Consider the following 25,515-nt stretch of genomic DNA (forward strand, 5'->3'; position numbering starts at 1 on the left):
CCTGGCCTCAAAGCATGAGAAGTTAATAAGTATGACTATGATAAGATCCCCTGTCTGCGTGAAGGGCATTATCGTCATTTCACTATGTTTCCTTTCCCTCTATGTTCCCTTTAAATAGCACAGCCCTCCTTGGAGAAGGGCAGACAGAATTTATTTGCTTAAGTGAATGTTGGTCCTCTCTCCCCTCTCGTCTCTTCTTACATCCATGCTCCGTCTCCCTCTACGATCCCCTTCCTCATGATCGTCTCTGCTTCACTGCGTCTTCATGCGGCTCGTCCCTCGCCCGATCCCTATCTCCCCTGCTCGGCCTCCTCCCCTACCCTTCCCGTTTCACCTCTCCACCCGGGGAATTCCATTGTTACTGAATAAGTTGAAACATCCTGTTGAATTCCTTGATAAATTCATTGACCAGCAGGATCAAAAAACTGTTTGGACCTATACTTTTGTTGAGGGCTCAAATTTCAATGCGTACTGCTGCAATTGTCTTTTTTTCACTCCAAGAGAATGGCACTGGAGCAAGGATTGTACGACGGCCTGATTACTTCCGCTTTTATTTTTTTCTGCACTTGCCACTCATGCTCGTCCTTCGGCAAATTAGGATAAGGGTAAGGTCTATAGTTAATGGGCCTCATAACCCCCCTTGATGATGGAAGACCCGTGAAAACTTGCGCTCAAGGAGCGAGAGTTTCTTGGCTAACTCCAAGGAGGGAGGCAAAGGGGTCAAAGGTGAAATGTACATTGCTTTCAGGGGCGGGGGTGATGCTAGTTCCCGGGGCAGCTAGTATCGAGGTTCCCTCAAAGGTGTGCCACACTCTGTCATAACAAAGCGGGCCCGTGTAGCCTGAGGATGTGTCAGCTCGGAATAGCTTCGATGGGCATCTTGATGACCTGGAGAGGCGGCGCCAGTGGAAGATCCAAGGGTTGTGATAGTGGAGGCCGTGGAGGTTCTAATGGCAGGGGAGTTTGCACTGGCGAGCACTCCAATGGTAGGGGGGAGGCAGCCACAGTGACTGCAGGAAGAGGGATATTGGGGGAGGTGAATGAAGTGTAGCGGCGGCATCATATTGTAATGTCATTTATCAAAACGAAAGTTGTATGATGTTGGTCAAAAGTGAGACTGTCTCTCACTATTGGCGGAGGCAGTCTCAGTGGCTGTTAAGCCTTCCATGCTCAGAGTTGGAATTTCTGAGGCATGGGTGGGGAAGGTGGCAATGTCTTGGGCACTGAAGTCAAATGTGATGCCACTTTGCGTGGTGGGGCATGCAGTGAGACATAGATTGTATCTACTGATATGAACTGACATGGGTTGGAACATGAAAAGAGAGGAGAAGAGGGTTGGTGGGATAGATTTCACCAATGGGGTGGACTTTGTCGAGCAAGACAAACTAACCAAAATATTATGTTCCTGCCCTAGGTAAGGAAAAGGATAAAAGACAAAAATGCCCTAGTGGGCTTAGAGGTATGGTAGAACATGTCATAATGTTTTGAATGATGTGAAACCCATTTCATAGTTCCTACTGTCTTGATTCCGAGTGTGCTGATTGTCAGATTATCATTAAATTTCCTCATCATCAACCACAGTCATAATGCTCAATTCCAGCTTGCAACAATGGGGAAGACCAATTTAGTCATTGCAGCCATTGCAGAGTCTTTTTCTCTGTGGGCTAGGTATTCAAGAGTTAAGAATTTTGCCGGCGCAAGTTATGAAATGTGAAGGAGGTGAAAACCTTCCTCCCAATGTTTTATGCACCTTGCATGATTTGCATGGCTGATATTCACTCCCAAGCAGGGCTGACATTTTTGATGTTGACTAGTCCAATTTCCTTCATGTGGGAGTTAACGCTGTCACAACGAATGAATTTTCTGTGAGATATCTCTTCTTCCAAAGACGTCATAATCATCTTGATGAAATCCAGAAGGCCAGCATGTTTAAACTCCACCTACATGTCAGCTTTCACGATGTTGAAGGAGACAAGTGCCAAGATGTCATCTGCGATGTGCAGAAGGTAAGCTGCCAGGCATTCAAATCTGTCTCAAAAAAACTCCAACACTGAGTATTCCAATTAGAAATTGTGAAGCCATCAACCGAAATCCTGAGAAAAAAACCAAAAACATGTTTTTGAAGAACCCCAGAAATCACTCTAGTCTCAAAAAGAAATCTATTGTCAACCAAGAGAAACCAGTCAAGTGTGGGTCTATCCAAGTGTAGGAAGACCATATCCAGGAATTCATGTGCAGGGATTGAGACCAAAAACAATCAGCCCAATGTAGCATGTCTTTGACTTTTTTGCTAAAAACATCGAAAAGCTGCTCCTTTTTGTGGATGCATCCAGAGGTTGTACAAGTGCTGGTGATGACGCCAACAGCAAAGCTGCTCCAAATTGGGAATGCCCCAGAGGACAACTCTAGAGCGAAAACTTGTTCCCATTTTTTTTCTAAGCGAATCCAAGTCAAAATCTTATCTTCTGCCACTGCTTTAAATTCCAGCACCGCACAGTATTTTACTACAGGTCAGGAGCATGTGATTGAGGCATCTGAAGTGCCATAATATCGCTCTGATAGTATTAAGTGGGACTCATTATACTTGTCCATTAGATCCTATGGGCCACTTGTTAGTGTTTCTCCCCATGTGTCTCAGCCTGTCATTTTCCAGTCTTTGTTGCAAAAGGTTTCATTCCTCACCACCTCAAGCTAATGTGAAAAATGCGTCTTGAATTCAAACAATAAATTTAAATTAATTTGGATTGAATTTCAGAAACCAAGTCAAATAAGTCGAGATTCATAGAAAGAGAAGAAAAACCGAGGTAAATTCTAGTTTACATGACATTCCTTGATATTTATTTCTACCCAATATAGGCAAATACAAGTCATGGAATAAGTGTTTTCGAATATCTGTTTGGTCGATTATAAAACCCACTCCAATAATATAAAGGTATAACTTTTCAAGAAAGGACATTGTTACTTCACATATAATACTTTTTTAGAAATAGCAAAGGGATTACAATTCTGAGTGTGATAATTAATTTCTATGTATATCAAGAACAGAGTACATTTTTAAATTTCAAAAAGAAGACTGAAGAGGACTGACCTCCTCGCAGAATCCCTCTTTTACCAATGTTTCATATCCCTTTTCACTACATCTCTGTACATCAAGCACACCCGTGACCTGCAAATACATTATCAGTCCATAGATCTTTCTTTTGATTATATATATCTCACCATTAAAATCTAACTGTGCTATCATGTCTACAGAAAATAATGTCCCACATCTAGTGTAAAATGACTTACTAGGCATCTAATGATAACAACATGAAATGATAGCAAAATCAAAAGTACGGCAAAATGCAAGTCCTATACAAGCTGCATAGAAAAATCCAAGTGATTCTGATAAGCTCCTCGTACGCTCACACGATATTCAATAGAATCCCAAATTTGCAACAAGTATCTCCGTGAACAGTAGGGAAGGAAATGGAAGTTCAAGAGAAGGGAAAGATAAGATAGGGTGTGGCTAGGGTGTGAGACGCCCGAGAGAGAGGGAGTGGAAGCCTCCTTTCCGGTTTGTCCGACTGGAGCTCATGGGAAAGGCAAGGAAGGGGAAGGGTTAGGGAGGCAAGGGAGAGAAAAGGGAGTGTAGGGAAGGGAGAGGCTTACTAGGGTTGCTCTGTTTGTCCTCTTCCTCGGCCCCCCCTCCCTTATGACTCACGGGGCTCCGTGAGTCATAACCCTTCTTGGGTTTGGGCCTGTTCGGCCCCCCTTTCGTGGGTCGAAAAGACAGGGGGTCGTCTGGGCCCCTGCTGACGTTGGTATTTCTGGATCGGGGTCTTAACAGATTCTCTGAGCCTTCCAAACAAGGATATAACAGTTATCATGAGGAATATTTTTTTCAAAATAATAATTATCTGATTTAGCCCTTGAAAAATTATTGAGTGGATCTAATTCAGGTTGAGTGGCTCCGATCCGTATAATAAAACCTATTCTTAGAAAAATGTTTCATACTTCAATGGGACACTGGTTTAATAGTTTTTCTTGTCTTGGCACTTCCTTCCTTTAGGTAAGGGTAGCTGTAAGGAAGCAACTCCAGGAAATGGGAGCTGGTCTGATCCGAGGCTCTGTATAAGTTACACAAGTTTCAGGGAGTCAGCTTTGGCTTGGAAAGACTCAATCGGTCATATCTACTTGCTGCCCATGCGGCTGGGAGCAACCAACACGGGGGATTTCAGACCCCCATTGCACTGTCGAAATCAATCTATCTCCTAAGTGTTGGTCAACCAGTTGAGGAAGGTAATTGGAGACCTAGTAGGACCTTTTCAATCAAAATTCATTCTAAGCAAGCAAGTAATGGACGGGGCAGTGGTAGCAGGAGTGAATTTATCAGCACGGAGGAGAAACGGGACAAAAGGCTTCCGACAAAGAGTCGACTTTGTGAAAGCTTATGATTCTCTCAATTGGAGATTTCTTGGTCTGTTATGAGAAAACGAGGTTTTCCCATTGAATAGGTGGCTTGGGTGTGGCTGTCTTAAGATCCACTCACTCTCGGACCTGGTGAATGGCAGTGCAAAAGAAGGTTGGATCCACTCACAAAGGGGAGTTAAACAGGGCTGCCTGTTAGCACCACTACTTTTTGTCCAAGCAGTGTATACCTTGGCTTCCTGCACCCTTACACGGCCTCTTAAGGGGCTTCCAGACGGCATGTTATCCAGAGGGCATTCCCTTTAGTTTGCACACAACACAAAGTTCTTCATGGAAGGATCACCAGAGCAAGCTCGTACTCTGTCTACAATGTTATCCAGGGGGATTGAGGGGGGTCACGTTCATTGTGCTAAGCTAAAGGAGGGAGCTCACAAGTTCATGTAACGCAGCGGTTCTCAAAAGCACTGGAAGTTCGGGAGTTTTGGAGTTCCGGTGTTTACAAGTTCAAGTCCCTACAGCGAAGCGGATCTCAAGGCCGCCTGGCCGAGGACACAACAAGCGAAGCGATCCTCGAGGCCTCCGCGCCTAGGGCACCTGGAGTCTTCAGTTTAAAGAAAAGAAACCCCAAACTCTGCTCTTTTAAAAGCAAGCAAGTCCTCACCCTCCGAAAAGCAAGTAAACAAGCGTCTTAACCCTGACTTGCGAAACATAACTCGAAGCCTCCAGGCCGTCAAATGAGGCACAACGTGCTATTGGAGGGCTTGAGAGCTATGGATGTTTTTTCTTAAAAAAAAAGAGCTATGGAGGTTTGGCTCAGTGAGGGCCAGGCCGTCAGCCCCCTGTTTGGGCTGGAAAACATAGTCATATATGCACTTCCGAATTACATCAGATACTAATGGCTTTATGTTTGATCCTGCTCCAGGGTTATCCTCTTCTGCACCTTTACCCCCTCTACAGAGTAAGCTTTAGAACCCAACTAAAAGATCTTATCTATTACGATTTTTTGGGAGACTTAAATATCCCACTATACTTTTCGGGTGCACGCCCATTAAAGCATCTAAAAAAAGAAAGGTCTGACATGAAAAAACTTATGTCTGACAATAATGTCTAACAGAAAATACAACAGGAACAACTTATGGGAAAGTCAGACATGGACCACTAACAGATGAGAGAGAATAAAAGGTGAGAAGAACAATAGAAAAGGAGGTAGATGACAATTCTGGCTAGAAATTTATGTTGGCCAAGAGCCCTAGTCCTAAGTAGTTTTTTCTAATATCAAAGGCCAGACAAATAAAGTTCCATCCATTGCGATCCCATCAACGAAATAATCAATGAAATCAAGGAAGAAACTTAAAGAATCTTCCCATTGGAGAGTTGCTTTCCAAGAATGTAGTCCAAACCAGAACCAAAGGCAAAATACAGGGAACCAGAACCAAAGGCAAAATACAGGAAACAAGAAATGCAGGTGACAGCCGGGCCAAAATTCCTCCAGATCAACTTCTCTCCAGTCGCACCAGATAAGGGTGATCTCCCTAGTCTGCCCAGAAGTTCATCCATCTATCTTGGAAATCAAGAAAGTGGTTTGATGCCAATGTCAGCCCCCCACCATCTTTATTTTTTTGGCAACTCTCTCCCTCCCTTTTCATGAGTTCGAACCTACATGTGCCTGGGTGGTGGAAAGTGTTGAATGGTGACTCCTTTTCCTTTCATGGTAGGTTCTGAGAAGAACCTTATCATTATCACAGCTGTGAATCCTGCAAAATAGGAACTGAAGTGGGAAATAAGATAGTTATTTGACAATGAAAAAACCTTGACTTGAAAGAGGTTCCTCTAAAATACTTCTCAAATGGCGGTGTGCAGATTATTGAATCTCCTCTAAACAAATGGGTGAAAAACACTGGAAGACCCCATGCAAACTTCCGAATGGCTTTCTCAAGCTTCAAGTGCATCTCAGAGCATTTCCATCCAGCCGCTGATAGCAACTACCCCAGCACCCTCTTTCAACTGACTCCAAAGCTACCACCTGAGGCACCCTCCAATCATTCTCAAGCCATAGTTGACTCCAATGCATTGACCTTTTCTTCTGATAAGCTCACAACCATAACTTGAGCCATACTAGCTGGGGATGTTGCACTTCAAATGTAAAACACTAGCTTAGTATTTGTTTCCGAGGATCCCTTACCATTTGACGTTAGAGTCACTACTCTTTATCTGGAACTGATGGAAGTTATGATGAAAACGCAAGAAATAGATGTGTGGAGAAATCCAAGTAAAATAAGGGTGGAAGCAATATCATTTGTAATTGATGGTTAGAACCCAATCAAATACATTTGTTAGCTTTTTTGCGCTGGTTTCTCTCCTCTTTTTTAGCAGCTCAGCCTGAACAGATGAATGAGAAAACCCCCTCTCTACAACAATAAATCCCAGTGTATTTCGACCAAAAATAAAAATAGATAACATAATGTAAATGAATTAATGATGATAAGCCACGGCAGTTTTTCCTTAGAGGAAAATAATTAATACAGACCAGATCGATGACATAAACAAGCTCCAAGCTGATGCTTGATGTTGCCTGTAGTAAACAAAAAATTAGTGAGAATATATAACAATGGTCAACAAAAGACCTAGAGATATTTCAAAATAGATCTTCAACAAAATATCCATAACTTATCAAGAATGTACAGATTCTTCTGGCACGTTTCCTCATGAAGATGTTCCGAGACACCCACTTCAAATATTTTCTTTAAATGGAGCAACGAGCTGACGCACTGAAACAAGAAATCGAATGAGACATTTTTTCAATCCATAAATATTAATCCGAAAACAAAAGGCAAAACGCATAATATTTATGATTAGAGACAGCTAGGTTTCGAACCTTGAACGAATAACTATGTGAACCTTGCATTATAAAAAAACCAATAAACCAAAGAAACACCTAAATTTCATATTAAAATGCTAAAATTTTCTACATAGCCTCGAATTCGGAATTTTAATTAAAGATGTAAAAATAATAGCATTTCTTCAGAATATTGCCTACCCTTCAGATTCTTAATGTCTTCCATGTTGAATAACTATAAAGAAATAATTAAGCTATAAGGAAATAATTGAAAGTAATTATCCCCATAATAGGCACACTTTTTTATTTCTTGCTTCAAAAAAGTTAAAGCACAAAAAAAGTCGCTCATAGGTTTGAGGTGAACCCATCAAACATCAAGACTGATTATATGATTAGTATGAAACGTCAACCGCATTCTGCCTCTTTTTAATTTAAGTCATTCCTATTATCCCCTGGTTCCCTCCCTAATTCACTATTCCAGGGAGACTATGGAACACAATAATACTAGTTTCCCTCTCTCCTCTCAATCTCCTATCTACTCTCTTTGGCAGATTTGGAGGGACTTAAGGCAGCCTGGTTTTCTCGGGTCATGGATGGAGATTAGAGGGTTTGAACATGTGTGCATAGACTGAGATTGGACTCTAATGCTCTACTGGGAGGGTGATATCCTCTCTTCACTCCGCGAGAATATCCAGCTAGAAATCTAATCTTCCCCAAAACCACAGTGCAGTTCGTGGATACAACCAAGACTGTCGGAGACTGAGAGAAGAGTAGGGTTCTCAGAAGAAGAAGATAGAAGATAGAAGATAAAAGGGTAGTGGATGCAAGAACCCTCGAGCAAGAGCTCTCCTCTGGTCGCGGCCTGCTCCTCTCCGGCCTTCAGTTGCAGCCGCAACTGCCTTTCTGCCAAAAAATGCTGACGTCCCTCCTTTGTGTCCCCCGCTTCATTTTATAAGCTGTTTTGCACATGCAGGGTTTCCGTCCGCACGTGCGACCCTTCACGCTTGATGTTTCCTCTTCTTCCTTTGATCTTTTTTGGAGAAGAACCGGCTTGTATCAATACTCCCCCCATGGAGACAAAGCTTGTCCTCAAGCTTGAATTGAGGGAAGGCACGCTGCAACCTAGCGACTTGCTGCCATGTAGTTTCAGCGTGGGAGATGCTGCCATTTGATCAGCACCTCGGGGCCTTGAGAAGAACCTCATAGCTGAAGGATGTCTTCCGGAGTAACCTGTCATTCCTGATCCGATGTTAGAAAATTCGGACGCGGTTGTGGTTTGTCATTTGTGCCAATAGCTCTTTTGAGGAGAGAAACACGGAAAACAGGGTGAAAGGATCAATGCCAGGGAAGATCCAAACAATAGGCGACTGGACCAATTTTTAGTACAGTGAAAGGTCCAAAATACTTGGGTCCAAGCTTTTCAAATGGTCGCTTTGCCAAGGATTTCATACGATAGGGTCGAATCTTGAGACAAACACGGTCTCCTTCATCAAACGTTTCCTCTTGACGGTGTTTGTCAGCTTGTCGGTTCATTCTGAATTGTGTGCAGGCCAAGTGATTTTTGAGGGTAGTGAGCATGATGTCCCTTTCTTGCATTAATCTGTCAATTGAGTCAAAAGGTGAAAGTGGTGAACCGTAGCGTAACAGGGAGGTGGGATCTCGGCCGTAAACTGCCCTAAAAGGTGAAGTGTTGATGGAACAATGGAAGGAAGTGTTGTAATGGTATTATAGCCATTGGTTCCATTTGGTGAGGTTTTTGGATGAATGGAAGAGGTAACCCTCTGTTGGTAACCTCTGATTGACCAGCAGTTTTCGGATGAAATAAAGAACTAAATTTTAAGTGGGTTCCTTGTAGTTTGTGCAGTTCTCTTCAAAACTGGCTTGTCAAGATGCTGCCTCTGTCGGATATAATTGAATTCAGCACTCCGTGTAGCTTGACCACCTCTTTAACAAATAATGCTGCATTGGTTGATATGAGCCTTTATCCTCTTCTTCATACCTTTCCACAAAAATTGTTGAGAGACACGGTTGTACGTTCATTGGAAACCCCCATGACCCCGAATGGTGGAGCCGTGGAATTCTTGAATAACCCTTGGGATGAGGCTGGAAGTGGCAGTCAACACAACGCGCCTTTTGTGACATAGCATTCCTTGCTAGATGGAGGAATTAGGATGTGATGATGGATCAAGAGCTATTGAATCTTTGATCTTTTGCAAGGTAGGATCTTCTAAAACTTCTCTAGCAATGGTGGTCCGATCGAGGCAGTGGATACTGGTCAATGAATTATAGCTGTCTGATAATAGATCCGATTCTGATCTTGAGAGAGCGTCAGCCGCCACATTTCTCTTTCCTGCCTTGTAATGAATTTCAAAATCAAAACCCAGGAGTTTAGTCAGCCATTTGTGATAATGCAATGGTATTTCTTTTTGATCGGTAAGGAACCTCAGACTGAGCTGATCTGTGTAGATGAAAATTTTCTGGAACATCAAGTAGTGTTTCTGATTCTAAACTGCTCAGACTACTGCAATCGATTCTCATTCATATGAAGATGATACACTCTATATGAAATTGGTAAAAGAAATCTGTAAATTGACTTACAGACAGCCCTCGCTTATGCTCCTCGCCGTGCAAGAAAAACCGACGTCGTCTCCAAGCTTCACTCCAGCCATGACCCATGGGCAGAAACCCTAGCCGAATGCAGCTCCCGGCTTCTCCCAGAATACATGCTCCAGAAAAGCTCAAAACCTCCGTGTCTTTCCCCATCCTCTTCATCTTTATTTATAACCCCCTTTCCTATATTCCTTTCTAAGCTAACTTTCATGAAACACTACGTTAGTTGGCCAGCTCAGTGCCAGCTGGCCCACTAACTTTCTGCCCATTCCTCTTTCTCATTTAATATGTTCTTATATGGATGGTACCAGAAGATTTCTCTTTCTTATGATCTGAAAATGTTCTGCTAAAATAAGCAATTGGGTGTTTCGATTGATCCACTACTGCTTCCATGGCCTGTCCTGCAGCGTCTGTCTCAATTGAGAAGGGTAAGGAAAAATCTGGTGGTTGCAATACAGGAGTCATAATTAAAGCCCCCTTCAGCTTATGCAAAGCTGTTTCAGCCTCTGGGGTCCATTGGAATGAGTTCTTCTTGAGTAGAGTTGTTAGAGGATAAGCCAGTGTGGCATATCCATCCACAAATCTTCAATACCCAGTTAATCCCAAGAACCCTCGAAGTTGCTTAATATCTGTTGGCGATTTCCACTGTGTGATAGCTTCAATCTTGGAGGGATCAGTTGCTATCCCCTCAGCCGAGATTCGATGTCCCAAATAGTGGATTGAGGGCTTGCCCATGTGAGACTTCTCTTGATTTATATGCAGATCATTGTTATTCAATATTTTAAATACCTTCTTCAAATACTCTTCATGTTGCGCGGCGTTCTGACTGTATATTAAAATATCATCAAAAAACACCAGTAAGAAACGTCCAAGATGTAATTTGACTATTTCGTTCATCAAGGACTGGAAGGTGGCTGGGGCATTAGATAGTCCGAACGGTATCACATTGAATTCATAATGACCTTGGTGTGTTTTAAAAGCAGTTTTGTAAACATCAGCTGAATGCATCGCACTTGATAGTAGCCCGACTTGAGATCCAATTTGAAAAAGACTGACATGCCATTTAATTCTTGTAACAGCTCATCTACAATTGGTAATGGGAACCTATTTGGAACTGTCAACTTACTGAGAGCTCGAAAGTCAAAACAAAGTCGACGACCTCCATTTTTTCTTTACTAAAAGTGCTGGACTGGAAAAACAGCTGTTGGACGCTCGAATAATATACTGTTCTAGTAACCCTTGCATGAGATTTTCCAAAATATTCTTATGAATATGGGGGGTATCGGTAGGGTCCGATATTGATAGGTTCGGAAACAGGAAATAAATGAATTCAACGATCACATTCTCTAGGGAGTGAAAGCATGTTGGGTTTGGCAAAGACCTTGGGATAAAGATATCCAATCTTTTGTAGATATGAGGTGGAAGTTAAGGCATATAACTCTTCGCCTCTTTGTTGTGGTTGTTGGTTGAGTCGGTCTGTTCTTTCAATAGAATTCACCCGATTCTTATGTGCCTGGTCGTCCTCAAATGAAGAATATGTGATGACTTCATCATGTTGCACTATCTTGAGCATAAGATGGTTGTAGTTACAGTGAAACCAGCCCAGAGTTCTCCACCATGGAACTCCAAGGACCACTTCAACCTTTCCCAAGGGAAGAGGCATGAGATTCTGCTCAAAAGTGTAGCCCTGTAACTTTATGGGACATTTGTGCAAAGTCCTGTTGTGTAACTGCAAGATCCATCTCCCAACACGATTACAACGGTGTGATATGGCAGAACTTTTATGCCCTTGCTCTCGATAAATCTTGGACAGACGAAATTGCTGGTAGCTCCCCCGTCAATCAATACTCTCGCCTTGTGCTGATGTACCATTCCCCATAATCGGATAGACCCATGGGTTCTTGCCGGTTGTGTAGGAGTACTCATCTGCATTGTCATTAAAGCTCCCCCGTATAAGGGACTTTCATCCAGCTGCACGTAGTCCTCTTCTGTTAAGGGTTGAGATTCTTCCTCTTCCTCTTCCTGGAGCATGTATATACTGACCTTCTTCAGGCATTTATGTCCCGGAGTAAACAACTCGTTACAATTGTAGCACAGGCCCTTTTCTTGTCTTTGTAAGAACTCTTCAGGAGAGAGCCAAGTTAATCTTCCTTTGCCAGGCCTAGGCACTTGCTCTACCTTGTTAGGCTGCACCAGGGTGCGATGGTTGTAGCCGTTGTTGGGTCCCTTGCCTGTTTGGGCGAGATGTAAGCCCCCTATATGTCAGAGTGGAATACTGGAATTAGCAAGGACTATTACTGTTCTTGACGCCCTTGCATCTTGCATTTGTAAGTTGCTTTCAGCCTCTAGGGAGAAATCCATGATCTCTTGTATGCCATACGGTCTATACTTATTCAACTCTGAACGTATGTCGGGTTGAAGACCCCTCAGATAAGCTGTTTCATGTACATCTGGTGATAAATGAGACAATAAGGCCACTAGATCTTCGAATTCAGCTCTATAATCCGAGACGGAACCAGTCTGTTGGAGATTCATAAACCTCTCGCATAAGGATTAGGAAGATAGCTTGTACCTCTTTTCAAAGTGCTCTCTGAACACCACCCAGTGCTTCATTCCAAAATTTTCTTCAACATATAAAAACCACCCTTGGGCGAACCTTCCATGTGTAAGGAAACAAGATGAAGCTTTCAGGATCTTGAAAAATCGCTCCACGCAGTTTAGCCAGCCCTGGGCACTGGTCCCATTGATATATGGTAAGTCTCCCTTTCTGAACTCCATTTTGTGATCTGCTTGAGATATCGGAATACGCGCGTATCTTTTGTCCGCTTGTGTTGTTGGCCTCGTTGGTACTGGACCCTCGCTTTCCAGCTTCGAGTTCATTTTTTGCCATTGTACCAAAATGCTTGCAACGATCTCCGCTGTGTCCGGAGACTCTTTCATGAGTCCCTTTGCTCTGTCCACTATTTCTTCCATCTTGGCGGTTACTCCCTTTGAGGACAATGCTGTTCTCCTTGAGAAGGATCGTTGGAGGATCATAAAGCTCTGATACCAGTTGATATCCTCTCTTCACTCCTTGAGAATATCCAGCAAGAAATAGTTCTAATCTTCCCCAAAACCACAGTGCAGTTCATGGATACAACCAAGACTGTCGGAGACTGAGAGAAGAGCCCTCGAGCGAGAGCTCCCTCTGGTCGCGGCCTGCTCCTCTCCCAGCCTTCAGTTGCAGCTGCAACTGCCTTTTTGCCAAAAAATGCTGGTGTCCCTCCTTCGTGTCCCCCGCTTCAACTTATAAGCTGTTTCGCACATGCAGGGTTTGTGTCTGCACGTGCGACCCTTCACGCTTGATGTTTCCTCTTCTTCCTTTGATATTTTTTGGAGAAGCACCGGCTTGTATCAGAGGGTCATCGACTCAACGGGTGATCGTCCCATTTAATGTTTAAAAAAGCACTCTGTTTTGCAAGATTAAATTCAAACATAGAAAATTAAATCAAGGTTTTTGATTTTATAAAATAACTAAAGATATAAAGTTGGTTTTACCTTCAAGAGAGACGTCCAATCACTTATGGAGTAGGCAAAGCTGGGAGAGTTCAATTTCTGCATGAAAATAAGTAACATTGAAAAGAAAATTATGTTCGGCAAGATGAAAAAAAATATTTCTTATTCATCTTTCAAAAATGTTTCCGGTTATCCGTCTTTGAGTGTTTCATCATAAAAAGTTAAGTAGAAGTAGTATTTTTAATTTTATTTTGTTCAATAAAAATATATGTTGAATACAATATTTTTTAGTTACATTAGTTTATTGGAGCAATGACTCTCAAAAAGAGAGCGGACTAAGAAAGAAATAGGTTGAGAGAAATTTTGTGACATTATTTTTCTATGATGCATTCCTGAAGAAAAAGGAGGCCTTTAGTGACTATGAATCTGATACAAACCTAGTGCCAGGTTCGTATCGGAAGGGGAGGAGGACGAGTCGAGGTAGGGAATTACCGGGGTAGAGAGGTGAAACGGGACGGGTAGGAGAAGATGCCGAGCTGAGGGTGAAGGGATCGGCGGAGGACGAGCCGCCTGATGACACGATGATGCAGAGACGATCGCGAGGATGGGGGATCGTGGAGGGAGGCAGGGCGTGGATATTGAAGAGACGAGAGAGAACGGAAACCAACTACTACTTAAACTCCAACATTCAGTCTGCCCTACTCAAAGGAGGGCTGTGCTATTTAAAGGCAACACAGATAGAAAGGAAGCATAGCAGCATGACAATAATGCCCCCGACGCATCCGGGGAAACCTATCAATACTCCCCCATTCGACGACCAGCTTGTCCTCAAGCTGGGTAATACACTGCTCATGGGCCTGGAAAGTCCTCGTCCGACATGGCTGCCGGATCATTGCCAGGTGGTCCTGGGTCATCCGGTGGGTAGGTGACGATGTGGATACAGAGGTCCTTCCTGCAGCGATGCCCCGGCGTGAACCGGTCATTGCATAGGAAGCAAAGACCTTGTGCCTGGCAGCAAAGAAACTCATCCTCCATGAGTTGTAGGCGGCGTGTTGGAGGGGCCTATTCTCGCCTGGCGCGAGGGTCATCTGGATGGCTGGCGGTACTGGAGGAGGCGCCTCTTCATGTATAAGCTGCAGCAGTTGGTCTCCTTGATCTTGCAACTCGGCGAGGGTGGACTCCGCTTCAAAGGCACATGCAATCAACTCGTCAGTAGTTCGGAGCGGAGTCGGTTTACCTCGGTGCGCATAGCAGGGCTGAGGGCGGCGTGTAAGGCATGCATTGCGGTGTTGTCAGCAAGAGTGGGTAGGTAACCCACAAGCTCCATGAAAGAAGCGACTAGTTCGTCCACAGTCCCAGTCTGCTGAAGACGAACAAGGCGACGATAGGCCACATGAGGTTGGAGACCGAAGCGTCTGGTGAACTGACATTTGAAGTCAGCCCAATTCTCGAACCCCGTGCAGTCGTCGATGTAGCAGAACCAAGATGACGCTTTCCCCTCCAAGTATGAAGAGGCGATATGCAGGCGTTCCACATCATTGACCGGGGTAGCCCTGAAGTATCGCTCGACGCGCCTCAACCAACAGTCTGGATCCCCCTCCGGGAAAAGTGGAGGCTCAGCAATGCGGTGGCGAGGACGTCCCTGATCATGGTTGATGTCCCAGCGTGGAGGGTGACCCCCCAGAAACCCCCGAGGCGGTGCACGCCATGGGGAGTTTGACCGAAGGTCCCACTCATCATCCCCCTCACCCAAACCAGGTCCTGCATCGTGGCGGGGAACGACGGCAGGTAGACGGCGAGGTGGAGGGCAACCCCTAGGAAACCCCCGAGGCAGTGTGCGCCACGGGGAGTTCGACCGAAGATCCCATTCGTCATCCTCCTCAACCCGACCAGGTTCTGCTTCGTGTCGCGGAAGGACGGCAGGCAGACGACGAGGGCCGGGGTGAGGACGTAGCCCCTCGTCCCAGTTGTCATGAACAGTGCGCGGTGGCAGGGGTCGACTGAGTCCGTGCTGCCATGGGGCATCCTCCTGTCCTCCCAGGGGTAGGACGGGCCCGTTACCTCTGGAATAGGGCCCTGAATGAATAGGCCCATCTTTCCTCTAAGGAGGAGGGGATCTGGGCCCTTCGCAGATCCAGTCTGGCCCGTCACCAACGGGGGTGCGCCTGGGTCGTGACGGCCCTCCCCCTGGGGGGTGAGTGAACTCGGGCCCGTCCATGTCGTGGATGAGACCATGGGGCGAACTGGGCCTGGGGCGAACTGGGCCTCGCCCTTCCCAGGGAAGGGAGGGGTCCACGGCCGTCACCCTGGGCCAGGGATCGACGGCCCCCTTGCCCCATGTCGGCGGCCCGTTAGGAGTTGCCGGCGCGGGGTGCTCCCGTGCGTGCGGATCGCGCAAGAGCAGCAGGCGGCCCATCGGAAGGGGCGGAGCCTCGGCGGCGGTCGAAACCCCTGTGGTGGCTGCCGCAGTCACGAGGGCGGCGGTGGTAGTTGTTGAGGCCGTAACGACCGTGGCGGCTGAGGCCACGGCGGCGGGTCCCGCGGAATGAGGATCCATGACCGGCCGGTGGCACAGCGGCGAACGGGTAGGTAGCGGAAGGAGACCCTCATCTGCGGCGTCAACTCCTGACTCCGTTGGTGCGGCGACAGTCTTCGATTCCCAATTGGGGACTGAGAGCGCCGGCATCCCTGGCGCGGTCTGTCGTTGCTCATGCGCAAGCATGAGCACCTTTACCTGCTCGGCGATGGGGGCGAGGTGGAGCTCCAAGGCATCAGCTATGGCTTTCGCTAACGTGTCGACACCCCCCGTAGAGGACGAGCGCTCAGATTTCGTCTCCATGGTGATGAAGACAGCAGCAGAGGCGAGGTGGAGACTGGCTCTGACAGCAATGATACAAACCCAGTGCCAGGTTCATATCGGAAGTGGAAGAGGACGAGTTGAGGTAGGGAATTCCCCGGGTAGAGAGGTGAAACGAGAAGGGTAGGAGAAGATGCCGAGCTGAGGGGGTAGGGATCGGTGGAGGACGAGCTGCCTGATGACACGATGATGCAGAGACGATCGCGAGGATGGGGGATCGTGGAGGGAGGCGGAACATGGATATTGAAGAGACGAGAGAGAACGGAAACCAACTACTACTTAAACTCCAACATTCAGTCTGCCCTCCTCAAAGGAGGGCTGTGCTATTTAAAGGCAACACAGATAGAAAGGAAGCATAGCAGCATGACGATAATGCCCCCAACGCATCCGGGGAAACCTATCAGAATCAACAACCTGAGAAACGTGATTCCCAGAAGTCTCCGGCCGCTGAAAGAGTGAAGCCTACATTCCTGGCCCAGACTGGTGAGTTGGAGAAGATAGAGGACCTCGAAAAACTGAAGAGAATGCTGAGCTCCAATTCTCCCATCTAGTCGGGTGAGGATAAGGCCTATTTTTGTGGTGTGAGTTTCCTAAATGAAAAGGCGTATTGTGGGTTGTTGACAATGGGGCAACTGATCACAAGGCCTTTGATAATTCTAAATGGGCATTCAGGCAGGTTAACCTGATGACAGGGCTGACGCCTAGAATTTTTGGGTCTCTGACATATCTCCATGTCCATAAAGTTTGCGCTATAGTTGGTTACTCTTTCGCTCAGAAGGGGTAAAAATGCTTCAAACTTTATCTGATAAATTCGTTATCTCAGCAGATGTAACCTTTAATGAGATGGACTTTTTTCCAGAATAGCACTTCAAAGCTACCATGAGATTCATCGGATGATCGTCCCTTCTGCGTTTAAAAAGAAAGGTTACCATGAGATGACAGCATGCTGTCAAAGTGGGCCTCCTGAACTGTTGAAGTAGAAGGTCCCCAACCAAGCACAGAAACGTCAAAGAAGGATAGCCTTTCCAAAGAAAGAAGTGTGGAAGAGGTTAAACCTGAGATCAATCTAAGTGAACCTACTAAGTTACCATCAGTGAAAGAAGGGGATCAAGAAGGTGAAGATGGTCACCAAGAAAGGGCAAGAGAAGCTGAAGATGAACATGTAACTTCAGCCCAAGAATGCATGTGATTGAACCACTCAGACAGATCAGTTTTACTAGCCTATAGCCTTGCAAAAAAGTATCAGAGCCGTACAAATAGGGCTCCCTATCCAATGTCCAATTACTAAGCCTACAGCAGATTGTCACCTCACTATCAGGCTTTCCTCACCAACCTGATGGATGTGGTCATCCATACTGTCACCTCACGGTCAGTAAAAGCCCTGTTTTTGCAGGAATGGAGAGTAGCCATGGTTATGGAGAGCAGCCATAGCAAGTGCCAAGTCCATATATTTCTACTCTATTTTTTTTCCCTTCGTGTATTTTGAAATCCCGTAAGTTTCTGGGCCTGGCCCATTACTGATGTAACTTGTATTTAAACAGGTCCCACGAGTGAATATTATTCGATGTTTCATTTATTTCTTTCTCAAGCCCCAGTTACCAGGTGCTATTGGAGAATATGATAGGACTTGTCAAGAATCCTAAAAGTCATTATTTATTTTTTTATGGTCATTCCATTACTTTGTATCACAAAATTAGAATAAAAGATGATATCATCAAGCACTGATTGTTCCACGAGGATCACCAATCTTGGGTGATCTTCCTATTTTTTCAAACTGTATCCCATGTGCAGCAGAAGGCTTATATAATCTGATATTTTGGCATGCAATATTAACCCAAAGTGTCTTCCTAAAGAGTCACCATGAATAAATGACACAGCGAAAGAACTATCACATTGATTGACAACAATCCTAAATCCAAATTAAGACCAAATTATGGAGGGCAAGATGGTTGGGTATGGACAAATGGCCCCTTCTCGGTCCAGAAGGCCAACGCAAAGATCCGGGAGGGGCACGAGGACGATAGGTTGCTAATCTGAGCATGCGAATTCATATGGGGACAAAGAGTCCCACTGAAGGTGAGGATCTTTGGTTAGCTGGTAGCATGAATAAGACTAATGACAAGAGGCTTTTGCAAAGGGCTCTATCCGGACACATCGTCACAATGCCTGCTATCATCTCTTCTTTGAGTCTTCATTTGCTCGCACAATTTGGGCCAGCCAGGTATTATCATGGTAGAAGGTGACATCTGAAGAGAATTTCTGGGACTCGGTCTAGAATTGCAGTAGCAGGGAAAATGAAGAAGGTGGCCAATAATTGACAGTATTGTGGGCCATCTGGTTGCATCGAAGCAAGGTGTTGTTTTGGGGAAGAATTGCTTCTAGAGATGGATTCATACAATAAGAGAGGGTTTAAAGGTGACATGGCTCTGGCGGGTGACCAATGGAGAAGGGAGGATTTGAATATGATTGGATTGTTGGTGAAAGAACTGTAAGATCCTGATGCGGGGTTCATCGATTCATCGATTCATCTGGTGTTCACACCTTTTTTATATTAAAAGAAAAGCAATGCCACCTACTTGTGAAAAGGTTCCTTAGATATGATTAAAGTATTAGAACTGAATATGGCTCTTTCGAATTCAGCGCACCTTTAACAAACGAGTCACATCTGTCACCGATTTCAGTGTGCCCCTTAAAGCGGATGTTAGTTCCTCGCTGCGCAAGAAAAAAGTGACCCAACATGCACTAAGGAATCCCAAAGGAATGTGATAATGAAAGGAATTTTTTTGGATAAATTTACTCTGTGTTCCTTCACAGAAAAAAGATACAGTATCCAGTCGATTATTCAGCGTATCAATATCTAGAATGGGCCTCAAAAACCAGGTCCTATAATTAAGAATAAAACAGTTAAAAATAAAATTATGTTATTTTTGGCTGAAACACATTCATTAATCTCATTGTTTACCTCAAAAGACGTCTACCCATTGGGGTGACACACTGCTTAAAAAGATAAAGTCAATCCCAGACAGATGAAATTTATAAAATAAATAATAGACGACCTTGTTGAACATTCCAAACACTGAAAACCTGCAGTCACAAATTACCTTATTGATTTAGATTCAACTACTGGATAATGTGCAAAAATATTTCATGTACCCTTCTTTTGCCCTGCCGATTCCCATGTGACTGGGATGCTTGTCAATTTGAAATATCTGAAGTGACTCATATGCCGCTGCATCAAGTTTGAGAAATTTGTTTCTGTTTTCTGATGTAAGGTAGACATTTTCAAGGTATTTGACTCCTACTTAAGATAAATAATTTTGTGTCGAAAAAATAAAAAACCATATAAGGATAAAAGGAAATTTCTACAACTTGATCAATGGTTATTGATGTGTTTCCACACTCCGTTTTCTCAAAAGTATCAACAAGTCTTTCACCCTCTAATATAGCTAGAAGACCCCCTGCCACACGAACTTGGATGTCGCTCCCCATGTTCATCATTGAATTAAGCTGAAAATATCATTATCTCTGTCTCAGAAAAATCATAAAATGCAACAAGGATCATTACAGGAGAAATCTCTGTAGTCATACAAATCGTATGGATTTAAAAATCTCTGAACAAATGTGTGACTCCTTTAGTAAAGTGTAAAGTAACTATAAATAAAAATAACAGAAGACTAATCGGGGTATGTTTGGAAATGAAAAAGTCATTCATGTTGGAGCAGGAGCAGAGGTCTTCCAGCTCAAGGAGGAGTTAGCATCCAATCCAGCCAGCTCTCTCTCTCTTTATCACTCTCAGTTCTTATTCTCTTTCCATTGTTACTGACATCGAGATCCAAACAATATATTGCACCATATATTGGAACTCTGTTGATCTTGATTTGATAATCTGTTATCAATTTTGGTTTTCTGAATTCAGATCTTCTCAAAATAGAAGATCTTATCAGTTTGTAGGAAGAGGCAAGTGAGGGAAGTTCGAAGGTTTTGTAGCAACATAAGAGCTCTCATTCATCGACGGATCCTTACAAACTGAAGATATGAATGAAGAATATTTAAGCCCTAATAATTTTCATTAGATCTGATCTACCAGGTCCCTATGACACAGATCCTCTTGTTGGTCCTGCACTTTTTTCTGCTAGTATTCTTTGATGATATATTCATTTACAGCCCGAAAGATAATGACGTAACCTTAACAAGTTTTTACGACCGTATGGGATTACCAGATTTAGGTCAATACCCAGAAGTGCCCCTTCCTCTGGACACGCACATGGAGTTCCTGGGTCTACACCAACGCTGTCAAAGTGATGGCCATCCTTCATTGGCCTACTGTTATAACTGTTACTGAGCTGCACAGTTCTTTTCAGACTCACTGGGTACGACAAGCATTTTATTGCTCTGCGCACCTCCCTCACCCGTGCTTAGATACAGCTCTTAAAAGGCGACCAGTTCTGGTGGTCCCCAACGACAAATGACTATTTCTCCCACGAGAAGCAAGTCATGTGATTTGCACCTGAGTCTTCCCAATTGCACCAAGGTTTTAGATTGACAGTGGATGCCTCCAACATCATTTTGAGCTCTGTGCTCATGCGTACTAGCCATCCAACTGCCTTTTCTAGTTGTAATTTTCCAGAAATCACCACAAGGCCATCTCTGACTAGAAACTCCAGGTGATTTCCCTACGGCCCAATGTTACTGTTATTTCCTTCGTGTCCAGCACTTCCTCATCTACACTTACTGTTGAATATATATGTAAAACATAGTATTCGTACAAGTCCAGTCATGTATCGGGCTACATAGCTCATTACCTGATTGGGTCGCCTAGCTGTATTGGGTAGGCCCAATAAAGGATAAGTAATGGCTAGTTTAAACTAGCCGTTAATAACCGTTAACCTCCAACAAGTTTGACAAGCTGACGGATGTCAATCTGTTCAATTATGTACTGCCTCCTTGATGGTACACAAGAGTTTCCCCCTTCTCATCGCACAGTTGGCTCAGCAAACAAAAACTGCATTTGATTCTCGCTTCCACTTTCCTACTCATTCCTCCTGTGCTGGCCAAATGTCACATTCCTTGGGTAGACATTTCAGCTTCTTGAAGATTTACAAGCACATCTACATTGATTTAATTGAGGATACCATGAAGCATATCATTCAGGCTTATGTTTAACCATGTTGGATTTACCAACAGCACATGGTGGCTCTATCTCCCCTTCTGGACTTCTATACCAAAATATGGTGTCCTATGATATCATGATGGACTTTACCAAAGAATTCAAGATTTTTCATAGTGGTGGACGCATGATAAAATGCTCTCATTTCATCCCCTATCGCCACCACTTCATGGCCTCAGACATGGCTGTAGTCTTTATAAAGGAAATCATTTCCCTTTAAGAGATTCCCTACTTCAGAGTCCATGATCACACCAGGGTTTTGTTGAGACTCTTCTGGCAAGAGTATTGGAACCTGCACGACATTCAACTGCAATGCAGTATTACTCTCAATCCCACGAACTAAGACCAATCTGAATGCATCAACCAGTGCCTGGTACATGCTTTCAGTGCTTCTTGTCAGCTTTCAGCTGATCTTAAAGAAAAGCAGTCATGAGACTTCTGATACGGGTCTTGTACATTGAATACAAGAGAAGACGAAAGAAGAGAAGTCAGCGCGAGACACAGACCAAAGATCGGGTCAACACTGGATCAGAAGATGTACATAAAATCATCATGTGAGTAACACGTGATATATTAGAAATAAACAGGCTATGACCAGGCCATTAATAATGGTGGGGAGATAATCCCACAAAGGAATATGATAAGACCCTCATTGTGCTTGCCTAAGACTCAGAAGAATTCAAATATTCCAACAATGTTCTCAATGACAATAGAGGAGACAGAGGTTCGAACGATAAGAAAGGGATTGTATAGAGGGTGGCGAGCTAGAGAGAGAGAGACATCGTCTAAGGAAGTGAGGAGCAGTGATCCCCCCTCGCTGGTGCGCCTGAGATCTGGCCGCCTGGCGTTCCTGGAAGCAGAAAAGCAAGGACGGAGAAGGGTTAGGGTTGTCGAGAAAGAGAAAGGGGTAGAGACCGGGGAGAAGGAGGCTTACTAGGGTTCATCGATGACTCCTTCCTCCTCTGTCTTCTCTTATGACTAGCGGGGCTCCGTGAGTCAAAACCCTTAGTGGGTTTAGGCTTGTTCGGGCCCCCTTTCGTGGGCCGAAAATGCAGGGGGTCATTGGTACTTCTGGATCGGGGTCTTAACAATTCTCCCCCCTTGAAGGATCAGCTTGTCCTCAAGTTGAAATTCTGGGAAACGATCAGCAATTCTTGCTGCATCCTCCCAAGTGGCTTCAAAGTCTGGTAATTGTTGCCATTCAATCAGCACCTGTGTTCCATTGCCGGTGTACCTGTAGTCTTTGAGAGCCCGCGGTGAGACCTTCCAAACCAGGTCCTTCGTCAAGACCGGGGGAATCTCCAAAGATGCCACGTTGGGCCCAACGACCTGTCGCAGCTGGGAAAAATGAAAGACCAGGGTGCAAGAAACATTGGTGGGCAATTCCAGCTCGTAAGCCGTGGGACCAATACGCTGGCAGATGTGGTATGGTTCAAAATACCGGGGACCCAGTTTCTCGTTTGGGCGCCACGCCAGAGATTGCATGCCGTATGGCCATAGCTTGATGTAAACCATGTCTCCGACCTTGAAGGTGACCTCGCGCCGATGCTTGTCTGCCGATCTCTTCATCTGGGCCTGAGAATTCTGGAGGTCGTGTTTCAGCACATCCAACATCTGGTCTCGAATGTTTGACGGGCACATAATGAATATATTTGCTGAGACGATCTACCACCACCATGATTGTGTCAAATCCGCCCGAGCGGGGCAACCCTCCATGAAATCCAAAGATATATCTTCCCAAATTTGCGATGGAATCGGAAGTGGTTGCAGGAGCCCAGCAGGTGCCAAGTGAGACGTCTTGAACTGTAGACATACCTGGCAGTGATTGACATGCCTTTTTATGTCGCTCTTCATGCCCCCCCAATAAAACTGTTCATTGATTCGGTGATACGTCTTCAGAAATCCCATATGTCCCCCGATTGTCTTGTCATGAATGATCGTAGATTGGCTGGGGAGGACAAGCCGCTTCTTGTATAGCAGTAGATCCCCTCGAATAGTAAATCTTTCGTCTCGATTGGTACCTTGGCGGATATCTGTCATCACCTTGTGCCATTTGGGGTCAGCCTCGAGTTCCCAGCACACGGTCTCCACATCTTGCCATACATGCAAGGACATAGAGCATAAAGCAGCCTCCTCTAGCTTGGGTGAACGCGAAAGTGCGTCTGCCACCCGATTGGCGCGGCCTTCCTTGTAGTGGATATCAAATGAAAAGCCCATCAGTTTGGAGACCCACTTGTGGTACGGGCCTTGCACCTCTCGTTGGTCGAAGAGGTACTTCAGACTATACTGATCTGTACGAATTACAAACTTCTGAACGGGAGGTAGTGCCGCCATCTTTGGACTGCCCACACGATGGCGATGAGTTCCCTTTCATAGGTAGAACGCACCTTCGCGGTGGGCGGAAAAGCTCGGCTGAAGTAGGCCACAGGTCGCCCCTCTTGCATCAAAACAGCGCCCACTCCCAGCCCTGAGGCATCCGTTTCTATGCAGAACTCCTGGGAAAAGTCTTGAAGGCGCAGCACCGGTGCAGTGGACATCGCAACCTTCAACCTCTCAAATGCGAGTTGAGCTGCCTCTGTCCACCTGAATGCATCCTTCTTTAACAGCTGAGTAAGGGGCCAAGCTATGGCCGAATAATGAGCCAAGAATCTGCGGTAATAACCTGTTCGGCCCACAAATCCGCGCAGGTGTCTCACTGTGCCGGGAAAATGGCCATCCCACCATATCAGCAATCTTCCGTTTGTCCGTTGCCACCCCTTCACTCGAGATCACGTGTTCCAAGTATTCCAACTGCCCTTGCAAGAACACACACTTCTTCATATTCACACATAGAGGATTTGAAACACCTCTTGAAGATGATGCACGTGGGCTTCTTCACGAGGCTGTAGATTAAGATATCAAAAAAAAACCAGCACAAATTTTCGCAGAAAAGGTTGAAAGATCTGATTCATTAGTCAAGGTGCATTAGTCAAGCCAAACGCCATTACTAAGAATTCATAATGGCCATGATGAGTCCGGGATGCCGTTTTAGAAATATCCTCTGCATGCATCCGAATCTGATAATATCCCGATTTGAGGTCTAACTTAGAAAAAACAGTCATACCATTCAGTTATTCTAACAACTCATCCACCACCGGAATGGGAAACTTGACAGGTACGGTAATGCGGTTGAGGGCCCGGTAGTCGACGCACCATCGCAAAGTACCATCTTTCTTGGGCACAAGCAAAGCTGGGCTCGAGTAAGGCCTGGTCGAGTGGCAAATAACTCCCTGGGTTAATTGTTCCTGCACCACGCGCTCCAACTCATATTTTTGGGCGGGTGAGTAACAGTAGGGTGCACGCTGACTGCAAGTGCTCTGGGTCAAAGCCGTATGCAGTGGTCAATCCTGCATATCGGTGGAAGTCCCTTGGGGCTCTCAAACGCTTGAGGAAATGTCTCCTGCAGTTGCGCCAAAAGACCCTCCACCCCTGAAGCCGGTATTATCTGGGACATTCCTTAGATGTAATGGAGCTCTGAGCCGTGATATTGTTCATCCCGCCTGCTGTGTTCCCTCCGATTTGGTCGATGAGCAGAAGGGTCACCCCGGAGAGTGTGAGGCACTCCATTCATAATGAAACTGAGCACCAACAGGTCATAATTGGTCTTGACCCATCCCAGGCTTCGCAACCACTGCACCCCGAGAATCACCTCAATGCCAATGTACTCAACGGTAGGAAATCTTGAAAGATGGTGAGACCTTGTACCGATAACTCCAGATTACAGCACAGCTGGTGGCCCTGCAGGACATTGACCATCCCCCAGCAGTGTAATGTCATAGGGAGTAATGTCAACGAATGGAATTTCCAGATCACCCAACAAGCGTCTGCAGATAAAATTGTGTGTTGCCCCGCTGTCAATGAGAATGGAGATCTGACGTCCCCGGAGCTCACCCGTCATCTTCAGAATTCCCTGCGAAGTGAGACCCAGCATTGTATGCAGCGTTACTTGAGCGGTGTCCGGGGCCTCGTCCTCGGGCAGTAGTGGAAGGTCCCCTTCTTCGTCCGATGAGTCGCCGTAATCCATGTCGCCTTGGACTAAGTAGAGCCGTAGCTCGCGCTTGCAATGATGCCCAGGGGTGAATTTCTCATCACAATGAAAGC

General features: G+C 45.2%; 1 protein-coding gene across 1 annotated transcript in view; it reads right to left on the reverse strand.

Annotated features, from left to right (window-relative positions):
- MSH5 (MUTS-homolog 5) overlaps window positions 1-25,515 on the reverse strand; it is an 86,677-nt gene that overhangs the window by 31,398 nt on the left and 29,764 nt on the right. Inside the window, exons 7-15 of the mRNA XM_078581329.1 lie at window positions 19,561-19,715; window positions 19,362-19,463; window positions 19,265-19,292; window positions 19,171-19,202; window positions 18,854-19,091; window positions 13,394-13,450; window positions 7,077-7,178; window positions 6,938-6,982; window positions 3,089-3,166 (exon numbers count right to left, since the gene is read on the reverse strand). Coding sequence (XP_078437455.1) covers window positions 3,089-3,166; window positions 6,938-6,982; window positions 7,077-7,178; window positions 13,394-13,450; window positions 18,854-19,091; window positions 19,171-19,202; window positions 19,265-19,292; window positions 19,362-19,463; window positions 19,561-19,715 — 837 coding nt within the window. The remainder of the gene's footprint in view (window positions 1-3,088; window positions 3,167-6,937; window positions 6,983-7,076; window positions 7,179-13,393; window positions 13,451-18,853; window positions 19,092-19,170; window positions 19,203-19,264; window positions 19,293-19,361; window positions 19,464-19,560; window positions 19,716-25,515) is intronic.

Source organism: Wolffia australiana, chromosome 9, assembly GCF_029677425.1.
Source record: "Wolffia australiana isolate 7733 chromosome 9, ASM2967742v1".
NCBI lineage: Eukaryota > Viridiplantae > Streptophyta > Magnoliopsida > Alismatales > Araceae > Wolffia > Wolffia australiana.